At 32.3% G+C, this 16,489-nt stretch overlaps 3 protein-coding genes across 3 annotated transcripts; all 3 read right to left on the reverse strand.

Moving 5' to 3' along the window:
* Positions 1-3,410: 3,410 nt before the first annotated feature.
* Positions 3,411-4,073, reverse strand: LOC123886112. The gene is made up of 2 exons (XM_045935452.1): positions 3,779-4,073; positions 3,411-3,640 (listed from the first exon to the last, which is right to left on the reverse strand). The coding sequence occupies exons 1-2, from the start codon at positions 4,071-4,073 to the stop codon at positions 3,411-3,413; spliced, it is 525 nt and encodes a 174-aa protein (XP_045791408.1).
* Positions 4,074-7,504: 3,431 nt separating this feature from the next.
* Positions 7,505-9,173, reverse strand: LOC123886113. Its single transcript, XM_045935453.1, has 5 exons — positions 9,168-9,173; positions 8,318-8,506; positions 7,936-8,203; positions 7,761-7,851; positions 7,505-7,664 (listed from the first exon to the last, which is right to left on the reverse strand). Exons 1-5 carry the CDS (start codon positions 9,171-9,173, stop codon positions 7,505-7,507), a joined length of 714 nt encoding a protein of 237 aa, XP_045791409.1.
* Positions 9,174-13,089: 3,916 nt separating this feature from the next.
* Positions 13,090-14,076, reverse strand: LOC123884281 (ctenidin-1-like). The gene is made up of 2 exons (XM_045933350.1): positions 13,915-14,076; positions 13,090-13,839 (listed from the first exon to the last, which is right to left on the reverse strand). The coding sequence occupies exons 1-2, from the start codon at positions 14,006-14,008 to the stop codon at positions 13,451-13,453; spliced, it is 483 nt and encodes a 160-aa protein (XP_045789306.1). The 5' UTR covers positions 14,009-14,076; the 3' UTR covers positions 13,090-13,450.
* Positions 14,077-16,489: the final 2,413 nt, after the last annotated feature.

Raw genomic sequence — 16,489 nt, forward strand, 5'->3', positions numbered from 1 at the left:
GTCCTCCCCATAGTGATTAAAAATTCCCGAAGTTAAATAACACATTTTCGTTTTCAAAGCATACCATTGCTCTCTATGGTTTTAAACTTCAAAGGACACTTTCACACACTACCAAAACACTTGAAAACAACCTAAAAATTTTACGAAAATATCTCGACAAAATAATCGAGTTTTTCTTGCGTCGCAAGTTTCAAATTTTTCTTTCCAAATACAATCCTATAATCATACTTTGACCCACCTATGATCATTTCATCAAAGCATGATCATTTTTCCCAAAATTGTGGACTTAGAAAAAATTCACAAATTTCCCCCCATACAACCTTGAGGTTCGGCCATCCAAAAGCAAAATGGCATTTCCGCTCAAAATTTTTCGCTTCCGAGGGCATGGTAATATCCCATAATACCCCCGAGTCACTAATCCAAGCCCCCAAAAATTTTCCGGGCAAAGCCTCTAATTACGAAAAATTCAATTTTTGGTTCTTTAAGACACATACAACACCAAAACCATTTTTACCCAAAACTTTTTGCATGGTAATTCACCCTAGGCCACAATTGTGCCTCCCCCAAAGCCCTAACCAATTTTGAAACCTCTCCCACACTTTTCCAAAATTTCACATGACCAAAAGTTTTGAAAATGTGAACCACACCCAAAATTTTTCCAATGCCAATACCTAGCAAGCCTCTATTAGTTCACAAGCCTATGGAAATGATCAACCAATTCATTTTGAGGGTCAAAACAAGAATTTCCAAAAATTTGTTCATAAAGTCCTCAAGAACACACACAAAAATATTTTTCCTTGTTTCACAAAAACAAAGCCATTTCCTAACACCCATTTCCCTACAATGCTCATAAACAAAGCGCACTACCACAAGCACGAGCAAGCCCTCTAACTCTGATCGGGATCCTCAACCTGAGAATTTGAACCCCCAACGGTCCAGCACATAACACAAAGCATGAGAGTTAGATCACATAATCAAAATATAAGTGTAAGTAAAATGGTACTTAAACACTTCTTCATAACATAAGCATACATCACAATTATACATGTATATCACATCTATCATTCAATTATAAGTTCTTAAACACATAATCGAATACTCAACAATCAATTATCAATTATCACGATTAGCCAAACATGTGTCACATATCACTTATCACAAAATGCACACATAACCTAATGCGACTCTAATGCTTCAACTTCATGAATGTCACCCTAGACATTTCTAATGCATGTGGTACCATCTTCTTTATTAGAGTATCTCACCTCTAATATCCTTCTTTATCGGATAAATATAATCCGTTATACTTCTTTATTGGAATATCCAATATCCTATATGTAACACCCAGACCCATTATTTAATAAAATTCTACGATGATAAATCTTTTTCAAAATACGCGGCGGAAAATCAAAGTTTATTATTATAAAAGTCATGGTTCGAGCATTACACTCTTCAATCAAAATAATACTAATGTAGTTAATTATTAAAAATGCTTGTTTATACAAATCTTTGAATCAAACAATATATTTATTGATTATACAAAACAACCTAGACAATAGACTTTATATATACAATATAAAACCCTTTTTCCCCGTGTCATAATCAGAGCGGAGCTTCACCGACGACTCGACTTCGAATACCACAAAATCTGTAAATCTGGACCCCCAACGGTCCAGCACATAACACATAAAAGAGAGTTAGACAACATACTCAAAATATACAAGTGTGAGTAAATGGTACTTAAACACTTCTTCATAAAAACATGCATAATCATACATTATACATATACATCACCATCATTCATGCGTATTCATATATCATGCATATTCTTCATTTATCACGTCTAATTAGGAGTTACAACCTAATTGTTCTCACACTTCACTTATAAGCATACATCATTAATCTCATTCAATTATAAGCTACGAAAGGGTATAACCAAATATCAATCATAATTCACAAGATATTGAAGCCAATTACATTTAAAAATCATCGGACAATCAACACATACATCAAGTCTAACACACATAGACAATTATCACAAACTCCAAACATATGTGTCACATATCAAATATCAAATAATGTACACATATCCTAATGCAATCTAATGCCACAATCTTCATGCTATGTCCCCTAGACATATCTAATGCATGTGGTACCATCGTCTTTATTAGAGTATCTCACCTCTAATATTCGTCTTTATCGGATAAATATAATCCGATATCCGTCTTTATTGGAATATCCAATATACATCAAATATTCATGAATGCATGTATGTAATTCATGAATTCACACTCACACAATTAGCATTTTGCTCGTCATTTATAATGTGGAACACTATCCGACATTTCGTCTTTATTAAGATAACACTATACCTTAATATACGTCTTTATCGAATAACATAATTCGATATCCTTCTTTGCTACGTGATGACTTCTTGCGGGATATGCTTAGAATCCCTCAGTATCGTACAATTTAATATCATTTTCTTTTTTCTCTGGGATTAGGCCTAGTCCTCCCATGTATATATCTTTTTTTCTATTTTTATTAATACATATGAGCTAATAGATAGAGGAAGGGGATAGGTGGGGGTGCCAACATAGTTGGGATGTCCACTTATAACTTGATATCTAGACGCTCTTAATTTATCTAAAAAAAGATATGGTTAAAAGTCAAACACATAACTTCTTTACATTTTATCAAAATTGAAATTGAAGTTATTTCACATTCATTCTTCTGATCATGATCTTTCTTTTAAAATCTTTGTTTACATACTTAGATGAATTTTAAAACCAAATCATGTTTTCATGTGTTTTGAAAAAGACAAACGATTTTGGCATAAAATGAGTTTGTCAAGTAAGTATGAAAACTATAGCAAATTTATCCAAATTTGGTCTAGTAAGATATTTTTCAAAAAAAAACTGATTGAGAAAAGGATTAAATTTATGAAACTTGTATTTATTATGACAAGAGTAGTGTTCATTTTCAAAAATACTTTTTCAACCATAAATTCTTGAAACTACTTCATACTGATTTATTTTGTTTTTTCAAAACTACAAGTCTTATGACTTTGTAATACTTGAGAATTTATTCAAAGATTCACTTGGAATTTATTTTTAAACGCATAAGAGTGATGTCTTCTATGCCTTTTGAGCTCTTTGAAAATGATTCAAAATTTTAATCTCAAAAGTCATTTTGTATAAGTAGTGATCATGAGGAAATTTTGAAAAACTTTCTTTCAGAACATGTTTTGATCAAAATAAGTATTTCACTTTATTTTTCTTGCTTTAAAACTCTCCAAAAGTATAGTTGTTATATAGAAAAATTAATTGATTGAAATATTTTTAATCTAGAGTTGAAAAACACTTTTGAAAGAAACCATAGATTCGGTTGAGTTTGAATGGCCATGGTGATTAAGATGGAGACATTTTCATTTTAGGAATGTAAAGAACCCCACCATTATTTTTGCCACTGATTATTCTAGCCTCAATGACATGATTTGCAAGTTTGGTTACTATCAACCTAGTACCATTACACAATCCTTCCGATGGATCAAGATTCCTCATGAGCATGATTGGTGTTCCAATTTTCAAAGTTATTTTGTGATTTGGCAGACCAGATGTCCGAAGAGAATTAAGAAACTCTGGTGTTAGTGTCTCAAAGATTTGACAGTCGTTAACATCAGATCAATCTATAGAGTCACAGCTATAATAATCTTTGGATTCACCTGAAATTAATACATAAAGTAAGGGCCAATATATGTCAAAATTTGTTAATTTACCTGGGATCAAGGTTAGAACATAGGAATTGATCTGATCAACAACTTCAGTTGTTGAGGCCAATATTGCTCTGCTTTGTAGGAAATTCGCAGACTTGTAATGTTCAATCAAGTTTGGATAAGTACTGTGAACTATTGCATGTATAGGATCATCATAATCAAGAATCAGAAGGTCTTTTGGAATATCTATATCTGCATAACCATCGTTTGGAACAGCAAGTTTTCCATCTCCAACTTTCAAAATCCATTCATAAAACTTTTTTAGTTCATCACTATTTCCATTTCCTTGTAGCCTCATATTTTTTGTCAGAGTTAAGACTTTATAATGGTCCCAAATTTTTTATGAATTTATGGAAGCATTTACAATATCTGAACGACTACCTCTAGGAACTACTAGCAGAATTTGTTTGAAATCTCCTCCAAATACAATGATCTTTCCACCGAAAATAGTGTTTGAGTTTTTGTATGAACTCATGCAATCTCTCAAAGTTCTTTCAAGGGCCTCAAATGTGAATCTGTGAGCCATTGGAGCCTCATGCCATATAATCAATTTTGTCTGTTTCAGAAGGCCAACATAATCATCATTGTGTTCAATCTCACATGTAGAATTATCTAAGGATGGAACTGGAATTTTGAACTTTGAATGTGCAGTTTTGCCACTAGGTAGTAAAAGTGATGCTATTCCACTCGAAGCAACGGTGAACACTATCTGTGCTCTTGATCTCAAAGATGAAGCAAGTGTCCTCCACATAAATGTTTTACCAGTTCCTCCATAACCATGTAAGAAAAATACACCTCCTTTTTGTTTTTGAACAACCCTCATTATAGTATGATATATTTCTCTTTGTTCAGCTAACATAAACAAATAATATCTGATTATAGTATAAATCTATAAAAGTAATTAACTATTATTACAAAGCCTGTTCTTAAGTAAATATATAAAAGTTATGAACCAATCACGTATGTAAGTACCTGTAAGTGCTCTAAACAAAGTTTGAAATTCCTGTTTTTGTTCTTGAACATCATAATTAGTTTCATCATAAATAAGTCTATTCCCCAAATTAGCAGTAACATAATGCTTTGGATAGGGAATACATGGAAAATCTGCCAAACTTTTTAGATTAACAATGAATCTTTTTCATTATTTATATATTTCTACCTTTAGTAAAATCTTTTTCAAAATACGCGGCAGAAAATCAAAGTTTGTTATTATAAAAGTCATGGTTCGAGCATTACACTCTTCAATCAAAATAATACTAATGTAATTAATTAGTAAAAACAGTGTTTATACAAAATAATCCTCTTTATCAAAATGTATAGTTTTACAAATAAATACAAGAATGTCATAAAGACTCTATACCCTAAGTACACCCTTTTTCCCGTGTCACAATCAGAGCGGAGCTTCACCGACGACTCGACATCGATAACCACAAAACATGTGAATCTGGACCCCCAACGGTCCAGCACATAACACATAAAAGAGAGTTAGACAACATACTCAAAATATACAAGTGTAAGTAAATTATACTTAAACACTTCATCAACATTCATGCATATTCATATATCATGCATATACTTCATTAATCTCATTTAATTATAAACTACAAGAAGTTATAATCAAATATCAAACAAACTCCTCAATAACTTGAAGCCAATTACATTTAAATCATCGAATAATCAACACATACATCAAGTCTAACACACATAGACAATTATCACAAATTCCAAACAAATGTGTCACATATCAAATATCAAATAATGTACACATATCCTAATGCAATCTAATGCCACAATCTTCATGCTATGTCCCCTAGACATATCTAATGCATGTGGTACCATCGTCTTTATTAGAGTATCTCACCTCTAATATTCGTCTTTATCGGATCAATATAATCCGATATTCGTCTTTATTGGAATACCCAATACACATCAACAATTCATGAATTCACACTCACACAATTAGCATTTTGCTCGTCATTTATAATGTGGAACACTATCCGACATTTCGTCTTTATTAAGATAACACTATACCTTAATATACGTCTTTATTAGAATAACATAATTCTAATATACTTCTTTATTAAGTTGATTAACACCTTAATATACTTCTTTGATATTTAAACAAACATCATCAACAATCATCAACACATACCATGCATTTACTCACATTTTTAACACAATACTAATAATATAAGTAAAGTGTATTAAGTATTCATTTTATCATAAAACAAACTCCGGAATCGGAATCTACGCGAAAAACTGGGTAAAATACATAATATAACATATTGGAACCCTCAAAGCCCTTCAAATTTCAAAACAGCAAAGTGTTGTGCTGTCACGGTGGCTGAGCGAGGGCTTAGCGAGCCGTAGCGAACCTGCCCTGTTCGCTGAGCGAAGGCTTAGCGAGCCGTAGCGAACCACACCAGTGGAACTCATGCTCGTGGCGAGCTGTAGCGAGCCGTAGCGAACAGCTCCTGCCATAAATGCTCAAAACATGCGATTTCCACCCAAATTCACCCAAAAATCCCATTTTTCATGTTATAAACCCCAAATGAGTTTGTATTCAAGTGCAACAAACATATCTAAACACAAAAAGGACGGTTCATTTCACCGATCTACCATTTTTACTATGAAAAAGTAAAGGTTTACCACTTTTACTCAAAACACTCAAGAACACAATGTTCTTGAGTTTAATCCTCTATAAATCCCGTTTTTATCCATTAGATTCGTTCATACATCATGTTAAAAGCATATTAAGCATGTTATGAACCTTGGAATCGATTTCCATTAAGAAAATCCATTCAAAACTAAAACGAAAATGGGGTGGAGGAAGTTCGGGTGAGGAGAAATCGAGATTCTCCCCTTCCTCGAGTCACCCACGAATATGAAATCTACTCTCTTACCTTAGATCGACGAACTCACGAAGATTGCTCCTCGAATCTCTCCTTCAAGCTCTTGCCCTAGCTCCTCTTGCTCTCCCTTCTCTCTAACTCTCCACAAAAACAAGAAAGAATGAGACATTCTCTCTCTAATGGGCTTCATATAGCGCCCCCTCACCTTAAGTCCAAGGCCCATTGGGCCTCAAGCCCAATAGCTTGGCCCAACTCGCGTTAACTCTCACTAACTCGCGCGTTAACTAAAACCCTCGATAAATAACTTAAAGTTACTATCTTACTTAAAAACCACGTCACCAAATAATTAAACACTTACATAGTGAATAATAAATTTGGGTCGTTACATCCCGCAATAAAAATTATTAATATTGAACATGTAACATATATAATTGATGTACAATGTTACAATCATGAATAATATATGAATTAGAGACAAACAGCTTTAAGTTTTTTCATATCTCCCAGTTAGATCACACGGGCCTGGCTGCAAAAGTTTTCATCGGAAGTATATTGAGATCCAGCAGAAGATTGAGTACGAAACTGAGTTGAAGTGGTCCCATGGAAACTTTATGATGGGTATGTCGCATCATTTGGTAAGCTGTGGTTTAGAACAATTACGTTGTTATATAACATGAAACGCTATAGTCATAAATATCAAATTTCATAGCATTTTTTTAGACCAAACCTGTTTTGAAAAACTTTGATTTCAGGGATGTTTCGATCAATCAACAGTTTTGTACCATTCCACACATTAGTTAGTTGTAACGGGAAAACACCTAATAAAATAAGACATGGTTATTGTTAATGTAATCCTTCCAGTCATTTTAGTCTAGCATCAGCAATCATACAATTGTGAGGATTTATTACCTTGTGGTGCCTTCACGCGTGCATGTTTGATAATCATCACAGCAGGACCCATATCAGTTAGTTGGTTGTAAAAGTTAATAAATTCCACAGACAAACCATCCCAAAGAGTGAAATGTAGAACATTATCCCTATAGATATCAGACACAAAGATATATATAGTAAATATTGAGTTGTTGATATCATCGATTCTATATGATTATAAGGAAAGTTTGTTTAAATTAGACCTTAAATCCTTCAGGGTGAACACCACATTCCCTTTTTTTGTGGATGTTGCAGTAACAGACTTCTTACTAGATTCGATGACTCCAATTGCATCTACAAAATATGAATAATTAGACTATTACAACAATGTATGATGCATCAATTATGAGTAATGTATTTAAGTCAAAGGAGATTTACCAACTAAAAGATCTGGTTCAAATTTGTCTGACTGAATCTCAGAAAAATCCTTAAAGTTGAAAAGGGTTTTTGGAATTCCAGGAATGTGAGCTTCATCAACTCTCGTGGCTCCAACAAATGTTAACCGAAATTTGTGCGTAGTCATTTTAAAACCCTGATCATTGTCATGAACGCGAAAATTACGCATGTAATAGGTGTTTCCTTCGGCCAACTTTGTTTTCCATAAGTCAATATCATTTTCCAATATTGAAACTTGAATAGTGTTTCCCTATCAACAAACATATGCAAAACCAAGTGTTAGAGACTATAATCGAAATAATTTTGATAACAGGCAAATAAAATGTACATGTCTAACTAACACTTGTGAGTGAAATTAAAGTACCTTGATATCCCTGACCAATAACTCAATGCTAACTTTAGTTTCTCCCTTTGTTACAATCCACATGTCATCGACAATGACACCTAGCCTCCATATTTCCTTTTTTTTGTTAACATTCTTAACCGGATCATATGGTCTATCATCAACCGGGACGATAATGTCATTGTTTTCTGGTTCATCCAATATGTCTGTCTGAACTCATAAAGTTCCATGATAGTATTATTCACAATTTTTAACTAAGCTCTAAATAATATTTGATTGATCCATTAGTTTCTGGCATATGGTGTCAACAAAAAAAGACATTTTGTAATGTTGTACTGTTATAAAACATCAGGGAAGACAGGACTGAATATTTAATACTCCCTTCGGTCCTTTTTATAAGGAACACTTTGAAAAAATCACACAGACCAATAAAACACATTTAACATAGTTATTTTCATTTAATACTCTTATAAATTTAAATTTATTCCATGTATACCCTTATTTAATTACTTTTTATTCAACTAACTTACTTATTTTTAAATTCTCTCTCATAATAAATAAGGGCATAAGTGAAATTGAACATTTAAAACATTTGAAAATTGGTCAAAGTTTCTTATAAAAAGGACCAAATTTTTTGCCCTAAATGTTCCTTATAAAAAGGACCGGAGGGAGTAGTATTTCAATTTATTTTGTAATCTTCTTAACCGGATTATATGGTCTATCATCAAGTTTTAATATAATGTCATTGATTTATGACTTCGGCTCATCCAGAATGTCCGTTGGAACTCTTAAAGATCCATGATAGCATGAGTCACAATTTTTAATCAGTGAATATATAACTATGATTTTATGCCAAATATGACAAAAGTACCCTCATTTTTTAAAAACGCAGAGCAACAACAAAAACACAAAAAGTTAGGATTTTCTTAGAGGCCAAAATACACTTTTTGAAGGTAAACATAACCTTGGATTTTTCAGCTTCTATCGGCGAGCTACCAATCTTTTGTTTCTACAAAATAAGACAACATGAGGTAAAAGAATGCTTGAAAATAACATGTAATACTTGAAAAAATACAGAAATATAAAAAATAGTTACCTTAATCTTATCAGTTTCTATGGTTGTTGTTTGGTTCTACTCGAAAAAAAAAAGGAAAACTTTGTAGGTTAATATAAGAAAATAAGAAAAATTTAAAACAACAAAACTTAAATCTAATAAATAGTTACCTTTGTCTTCTGAGTTTCGATGGGTGTTTTTTTCTTAGAGGCCAAAATAAAAATGAAATTTTGTAGTTTAATAAACAATAACTTGGCAAAATAAAAACTTGATAGTTTGTAGATAAAGATCATCAGTTGACAAATGAAGAATAATATAAAATAAGCTAAAAAATACATGTATCGGTGTTGAAGGACAGAAAGCTAACAATCTAACAAATACTTACCTTAGTCTTCTCAGTTTCCATCGGTGTTGCTTGTTTCTACGACCAAAAAAATTAGATTTCGCAGGTTATTAAACTATAACTTGGCAAAATAAAAACTGTATAGTTTGTAGATAAAGATAATAAATTGACAAATGAAGAATTACATAACAAAAACGCTAAAGAAACATGTATCGGTGTTGAAACACATAAATCTAACAAATACTTACCCTAGTCTTCTCAGTTTCCATCGGTGTTGCTTGCTTCTACGATTTAAAAAATGAAATCTTGTAGGTTAATAAACAATAACTTGGCAAAAAACTAACTTCATAATTTGTAGATAAATATCACAATTTGAAAAATGAATAATTATATAAGAAAAACGAAAAAAAAAAAAGCATAAAGTGAGTTAATAAGTGAATAAAGTGTAAAATAGAATGGAGAAAGACATGAGTGGAAAATAGAAAAAAAAAACTTTTGATGTTTGCCTTGCATCATTAATTCTACACACAACAACATGAACATAAGTGGATAAAGTTTAAAAAATTGAAACAAAAGGATGAAGAAAGACAAAGGAAAAAGTGTATGGAAAGCAAACCTCAACAAAGAAGAAAGTGTACTTGTGATTGGTAAAAGCCAATATAATACTCCTTCAGGCTACATTTGTCCCATCGAACTGATCTTTGTGCAGTGTGCAAATATATTATGAAATACCGAAAACGCCCTTGTTATTTGAATTTGTTTTCCAACTTTTCGATGGTGAGGATCTTCGATTTTGTGGGGTGAGAAGGCTTAAAAAACGCAAAAGGACATTTTCGGTAGAGTTCAAATTTTCATTTGAGGAGGAAGGATAGGATTTTATGTCAAATATGACAAAAGTACCCCCATTAATTCAAAACGCAAAGCAACAACAAAAACAAAAAAAGTAAGGTTGAGAGGGACAATACAATATTTTTGGTAGTATATTATTGTCTTCGATTAGTAGTTGAAGTTAAAATTGTTTGGTAAATCTTAATTTTTTTATAAAAAAAAAATTAAAAGTTGTTTTTTTATTATAATAGGGTTAAAAGATATATTTGATAATATATTATAATTTTTCCTAAAATATAGAAACTGTTTTTTTTTAATATAACTTTTAGAAATTGTTGTTTGGCCTACCTTCTTATTTTAAGTAAAAAGAAGAGGAAAAAAAGTTAGGTCAAACGGAACTCGGAAGACCGAGTCTATAGCGACTATAAAATTCAAATAGAAAATAAGCCCACTAAGATTTTTGACAAAATAAGCACACTAAGATATCAATATAATTATTAGTAAAATAAATTGTGTCAAAAATAACACAATAATTACTACCGCACATAAAGTCACTTAGGGCTGTTACAACTTACAATGTTGGCTTTTCATATTTATTGTGTTTGTCGATTTGTTGTATGGAGTTATAGTAATTCTTGTACTTAATGAGAATATTCACTTCCATTTGCTTCAGTTTGCGGATGACACCATTATTATGGGAGAAGGTTGCTGGGAAAATTTGTGGACCATCAAATCTTTACTCCGAGGCTTCGAATTGGTGTCCGGTTTAAAGATCAATTTTGTGAAGAGCAAACTATATGGTGTTAATGTTGATTCTAGACTTCTTGAGGCAGGGGCTGTATTTTTGTCTTGTAACTCGGCTACTATCCCCTTTAAATTCCTGGGTTTACCTGTAGGAGCTAACCCGCGGAGAAAAGAAACTTGGAAACCAGTGGTAGAGGCTTTGACTAAACGCCTAAATTCATGGAATAGCCAACATCTTTCTTTTGGCGGTCGCTTATCTCTTATTAATTCAGTGTTGGCAAGCATTCCTCTCTATTTTTTTTCTTTTTATAAGGCTCCACGAGGCGTTTTAAATTCATTAGAACGAATTCAGCGGAATTTCTTTTGGGGAGGTGGCCTAGAGGAGAGAAAATTGTGTTGGATTAAATGGGAACAGGTTTGTTTACCCAAGGAGAAAGGAGGTTTAGGGGTAAAGAATTTAGAACTATTTAATTTGGCTTTGTTGAGTAAATGGAAGTGGAGATTTCTGAATCATAATGATGCGATTTGGGTTGATTTGCTTCGTTTTCGTTATGGGAGATTATCGTCTTCAGTGATGACTTCTCGTGTTTTGGAGGGTCGTGCCGTTTCGTCGCTGTGGTGGAGAGATATCATAACAAGGGGGTGTGAATCAAGTGATTGTTGGTTTTCTTCCAATATAAGTTGTCGAGTGGGTAATGGTGACAATATCGAATTCTGGAATTTTAAATGGTTTGGCTCACAACCTTTTAGTGCTTTGTATCCTGATTTGTACGCTAAGGAGGTCAATAAATTTGCCTTGGTTAGTGAGCGCTTAAGAAGGGAGGGAGCAGCAGCAGTTTTCGATTGGAGGTGGAATGGGCTGCTGGATATTAGCGAGCAGCAGCAGATTTCTAATCTACAAGTAATTCTTGCTGGTTTTATTTGCTCGGTTTCTGACCCAGATCGTTGGTGGTGGTTACCTGATAGCAATGGTTTGTTTTCTGTTAAATCTTGCTATTCCTTTTTAATATCATCCAGACAGGTTGCGATGTTGGAAACTACCGAGGCTGAAGCGCTATCTAGGCTTTGGAAATCTGATGTACCTTCAAAGATCATTGTGTTTGGCTGGCGGCTTTTACTCAATAGATTGCCTACAAGAATGGCTCTACACCGTCGAGGGATATTGTCTAACCCGTTTGAGTTATCCTGTGTGTTTTGTTTCCGACATAGGGAGGATGGTGCACACCTTTTCTTTTCCTGTTATTTTAGCAAAGTGGTATGGCGTAATGTGCTTAAATGGTTAGGATTATCTTCATCATTGGATGTTGAAGGTATTGATCACTTTTTGTTATTTGGTGAATTTCTTAAAGTGAAAGACAACGGACGTGTTCGTTACTTGGTATGGTTGGCAACTACATGGAATTTATGGAAGATGCGTAATAAGGTAATTTTCAAGGGCGACATTCCTGATACTGCGGCGCTTTTGGATTCTATTAAACTATTTTCGTGGATATGGTTTAACGGTAGATACGGCCGTAATGTTTGTTGTCCTTTTTCTAGTTGGTGTTTGGATCCTATATCTTGTATTCAAAGTACCTAATCTTTTGGTTGTAAGGGCTTGAGTACCCCTTGTACTCCCTTATAATACAAATTTGCTTATCAAAAAAAAAAAAATAGTAATTCTTGTACTGTATTTTAATATATCTTTATTTTCCATTTAATAAAAACAGCCCAAACATAATAATTATCATTTTCTTGGAATTTAATCACTATTGAGTTGTAAGATAATAAAGTTGATGATTAAAATTAAAGCAGTGAATTAAAAAATAATATAACATCAAACTGTTCATTTAACTGTGATAATATAAATAGTTTCATTTAAGTATATCAGTGAAAAACATATGAATTTTGGTAAATATGTTCATCATATTATAGACCATACCATGTAGTAAGGTAGAGAGTTTTTATTTTACATACTGTACTATAGTATACAACATATGGATGTGTGTATAGTTTTCCAGTAGGGATCCTCTCCATTTCTCCAAAGAAATGAAAACTACAATTACTAAAATTTTGGTGTATACATATTTAAATAATATCAACAATTCTCGAAAGATCTGCATTTATATCCTTATTTATTTCAAAACTATGGTAATAGACAATATCATTTCTTTGGGGAAATTGAGAGGATCCTTATTCATGGTTTTCATGGGCGTCTCCTACGCCCTCCATTTTCGCTTCTTAAGCCACTTCCCCAACCTCCATAATGTCCCAAATTTATCGAATCTCCATTAGAAAATCTACTTCTGTGGCCCTTTCTTTCTTTTCCAGTTCCACCTTCTGCTTGTGCACTTCCTCCCTGTACATTTCCACGTTCTTTTTGTCCTGGACCTCTATTTTCTCCTAATCCCCAACCTCCCCAGTTTCCCAAGTCTTCCCATTTCCCATCTTTGTCTTTTCCGCTTCGGCCGTGGCCACCTTCTTTGTCTCCCCGACCTCCATTTTCTCCTAATCCCCATCCTCCCCAGTTTCCCAAGTCTTCCCATTTCCAACCATCTGTCCTAATTTTTGTTTTGGATTCTTCTGTTGCGCCAACTGCAAATCAACAAACAATATTTATTAATTATAATAAAAGAAGAAAGAAATTGTTCATATAATTTAAATATATACATTTATTCTCATCTTTGAATGACTCAGTTGCCACAACAGAGATAAGAATTAGCGCACAAAGAAAGAACATGATGATATAATTCTTGATTTTCATCTTGATCAATTAATATATAGTATATTGTAGTCTAATATAAATACAATCAACAACTATTTATAGTGATCATCGAACAACATATACAAAAGAAGAATAACAACTTGATTAGGAAGTATATATTATCCAATAAAAAACAAAGATAATTTATTATCATTTGGCTAATTATGATGATTATAGGTCATCGATACCTATTAAACCATTGAAGGGTTAAATTGGGACATGTTTTTCAAACATGGTAAAAAGTTTTTTCACACGATGACAACTAAACAATGATAAAGATGTTTGAATTTTTTTTTTTTTTTTTTTTGAAGATATGCAAAGATATTTGAAATTTTATTTAATCTTAAATGTAGTTCTAGACTTTTCTAGTTAATCGTCATAATAGGCATTATAAAAAACAACAATTATTCTTCATACCAAATGTTCTATAACTTAAAATATTTTTAACTGCATGATAAATAAATGTTACAGTTCTTCATCAGATGCAGGTTTTTAGTGTATTTTGAGTCATTATTTAGTTTATATCTCATATGGTTTTTTGTGTTTTTGTACTGTGAAATTTGGTGGGATATATTTTTATGTTTATACGGAGAAGAAAATATATTGTTACATGGAGAATACTCTCATGTTCTTATTTTTCTTTCTCATATATAACTCTATATATAGAGCTACGTAAAAAAAATCATATATTTTTTTAAAAAAATTAATCCAAAATATTCAATAAGATATTCAAAAAGATATAAAATTGAATTTTGAATAATTTGTTGTTTTGGAATTCTTGAGCCAACTAAGATGCTAGCTTTCAGTTTCTTACCATTCTTTTATTGTTTAGTTTTCATCTAAACAGATCAATCACTAGTTAGTAGCAAAATTTTCAGGTCTTCCCAATAATTCGTGTTATAGAAAAAACTCATTAACTATTTGAGGTCAATATTTTGATTGTTGTTAGAATTGATTTTAATTTTAATTATTAATTAATGCTTCTTTAAAAAAATTAATTATTAATTAATAATCCATCAATACCAATATTATATTACCGTAACAAAAAAAAATGAATGTTTTGTAACTGACTGCAGTCTGACAAGTAGATCAGTCTATCGTCGAGTAATAATTCACACTCTAGGTGTCTAGAATGAGTTCGTATCCACAGGAAACGTGCCAAAGCTACTAGTTTCACTTAGGAATTTAGAAAACTAAAGTGTTTTGCATTCGTTTTGTTTGTTTGAAAAGGTTTTGACAAATAAAAGTAAATAACAATTAAATAAATAACAATAAAGTAAAAGAAATAAAGTAAAAGGGTATGCGAGGAGATGAGCACAGGATGGTTACGAAGAAGACGAAGTCACTGCATTTCGCGAAGTCACTGCGTTTCGCGAAGTCACTGCGTTTGGATGAAAACGAACGCATGCGTATGAATGAATTGAATGAAAAGAACACAGCATAATTGTAAGTTAAGAGATTTAACTACCGTGGAAAACCACATCAGTAGTGAAATCCAATTAAAACAAATTTCAACGTAATTACAACATTGCCACCGTGTCTACTTTTCACTACTGATTTAAGAAAACCAGTAGTGAAATCTCTTATCTATGAACTTTTCACTACTGGTATTCAAATATCAGTAGTGGAATCCTTTGGTCAAATGTATTTCACTACTGGTATTCACATACCAGTAGTGGAATCCCTTATTCAAAAGTCATTTTTCTACTAGTGTAAATATGGTGCAAGCAAGGACAAAATGGACCTTTCATTAGTATTCAACTTTAATAGATTTACATGATGAATGCAAGTAATGAGTCTAGAAAAAGTGTTATCAAATTCTTCGACCATAGCATAGTACACATTTTGTCGTTTTTGAGTTAACATGTTCTTTGAAAAATTTAAAATGTTTAGTTACATCGAAGTGTTGGAAGATCTATCCAGAGATATTTACCCCAGAGAAAATCTATGTACTAAAGAGAAAATGACATTTCATGGGTCCTTTGTCAGTATTGAGGAAAGGTTAGTTCATAACGAGGTGGCATTTATCATATGGGTCCTTTGTCAGTAATGAGTCTATTTTCTTATGACCCGAAAATTCTAAATGGTAATCTATCCATTAAATAGAAAATTAGACAATAAAATAAGAATTTAATTTATATAAAATGTTAGTATAAAGTTATTTTACACGTATGTTTTCAATAATATACTAAGACATTATATATTGCATTTAAAAATATATTACGTATCATATTTGTTGGATGTATATGTAAAAGGACTTTACACTAACTGTTTTTTTTTTTTCTTTTAACCAAAAGGTGGAAGCTAAGAGCATTCCACCCCAAAAGATAAAATAAATATAGAGATAAAAAAAACAATTACAAATGGGGGGCCCAACCAAACTCTATTAAGCAGGACAAATTCTAAAACTAGACATTCTTAGTTTGTTCTTATCAAAACAGTCACTAATAAACAAAGGGAGATCATTCCAAAATACTATGG

Source organism: Trifolium pratense, linkage group LG5 (genome assembly GCF_020283565.1).
Source record: "Trifolium pratense cultivar HEN17-A07 linkage group LG5, ARS_RC_1.1, whole genome shotgun sequence".
Lineage (NCBI taxonomy): Eukaryota > Viridiplantae > Streptophyta > Magnoliopsida > Fabales > Fabaceae > Trifolium > Trifolium pratense.

Bases quoted from the DNA above. Each gene is read 5' to 3' on its own strand.
- LOC123886113 (XM_045935453.1), bottom strand. The intron at 8,204-8,317 runs GTACTTTAATTT...GTTTGTTGATAG, and splicing joins TATTGGTCAGGGATATCAAG to GGAAACACTATTCAAGTTTC. The intron at 7,665-7,760 runs GTCTAATTTAAA...TGATATCTATAG, and splicing joins TTCACCCTGAAGGATTTAAG to GGATAATGTTCTACATTTCA.
- LOC123884281 (XM_045933350.1), bottom strand. From the start codon at position 14,008: ATGAAAATCAAGAATTATATCATCATGTTCTTTCTTTGTGCGCTAATT. The intron at 13,840-13,914 runs GTATATATTTAA...GTTGATTTGCAG, and splicing joins ATTCAAAGATGAGAATAAAT to TTGGCGCAACAGAAGAATCC.
- LOC123886112 (XM_045935452.1), bottom strand. From the start codon at position 4,073: ATGAGGCTACAAGGAAATGGAAATAGTGATGAACTAAAAAAGTTTTAT. The intron at 3,641-3,778 runs GTAAATTAACAA...CACTAACACCAG, and splicing joins TGTTCTAACCTTGATCCCAG to AGTTTCTTAATTCTCTTCGG.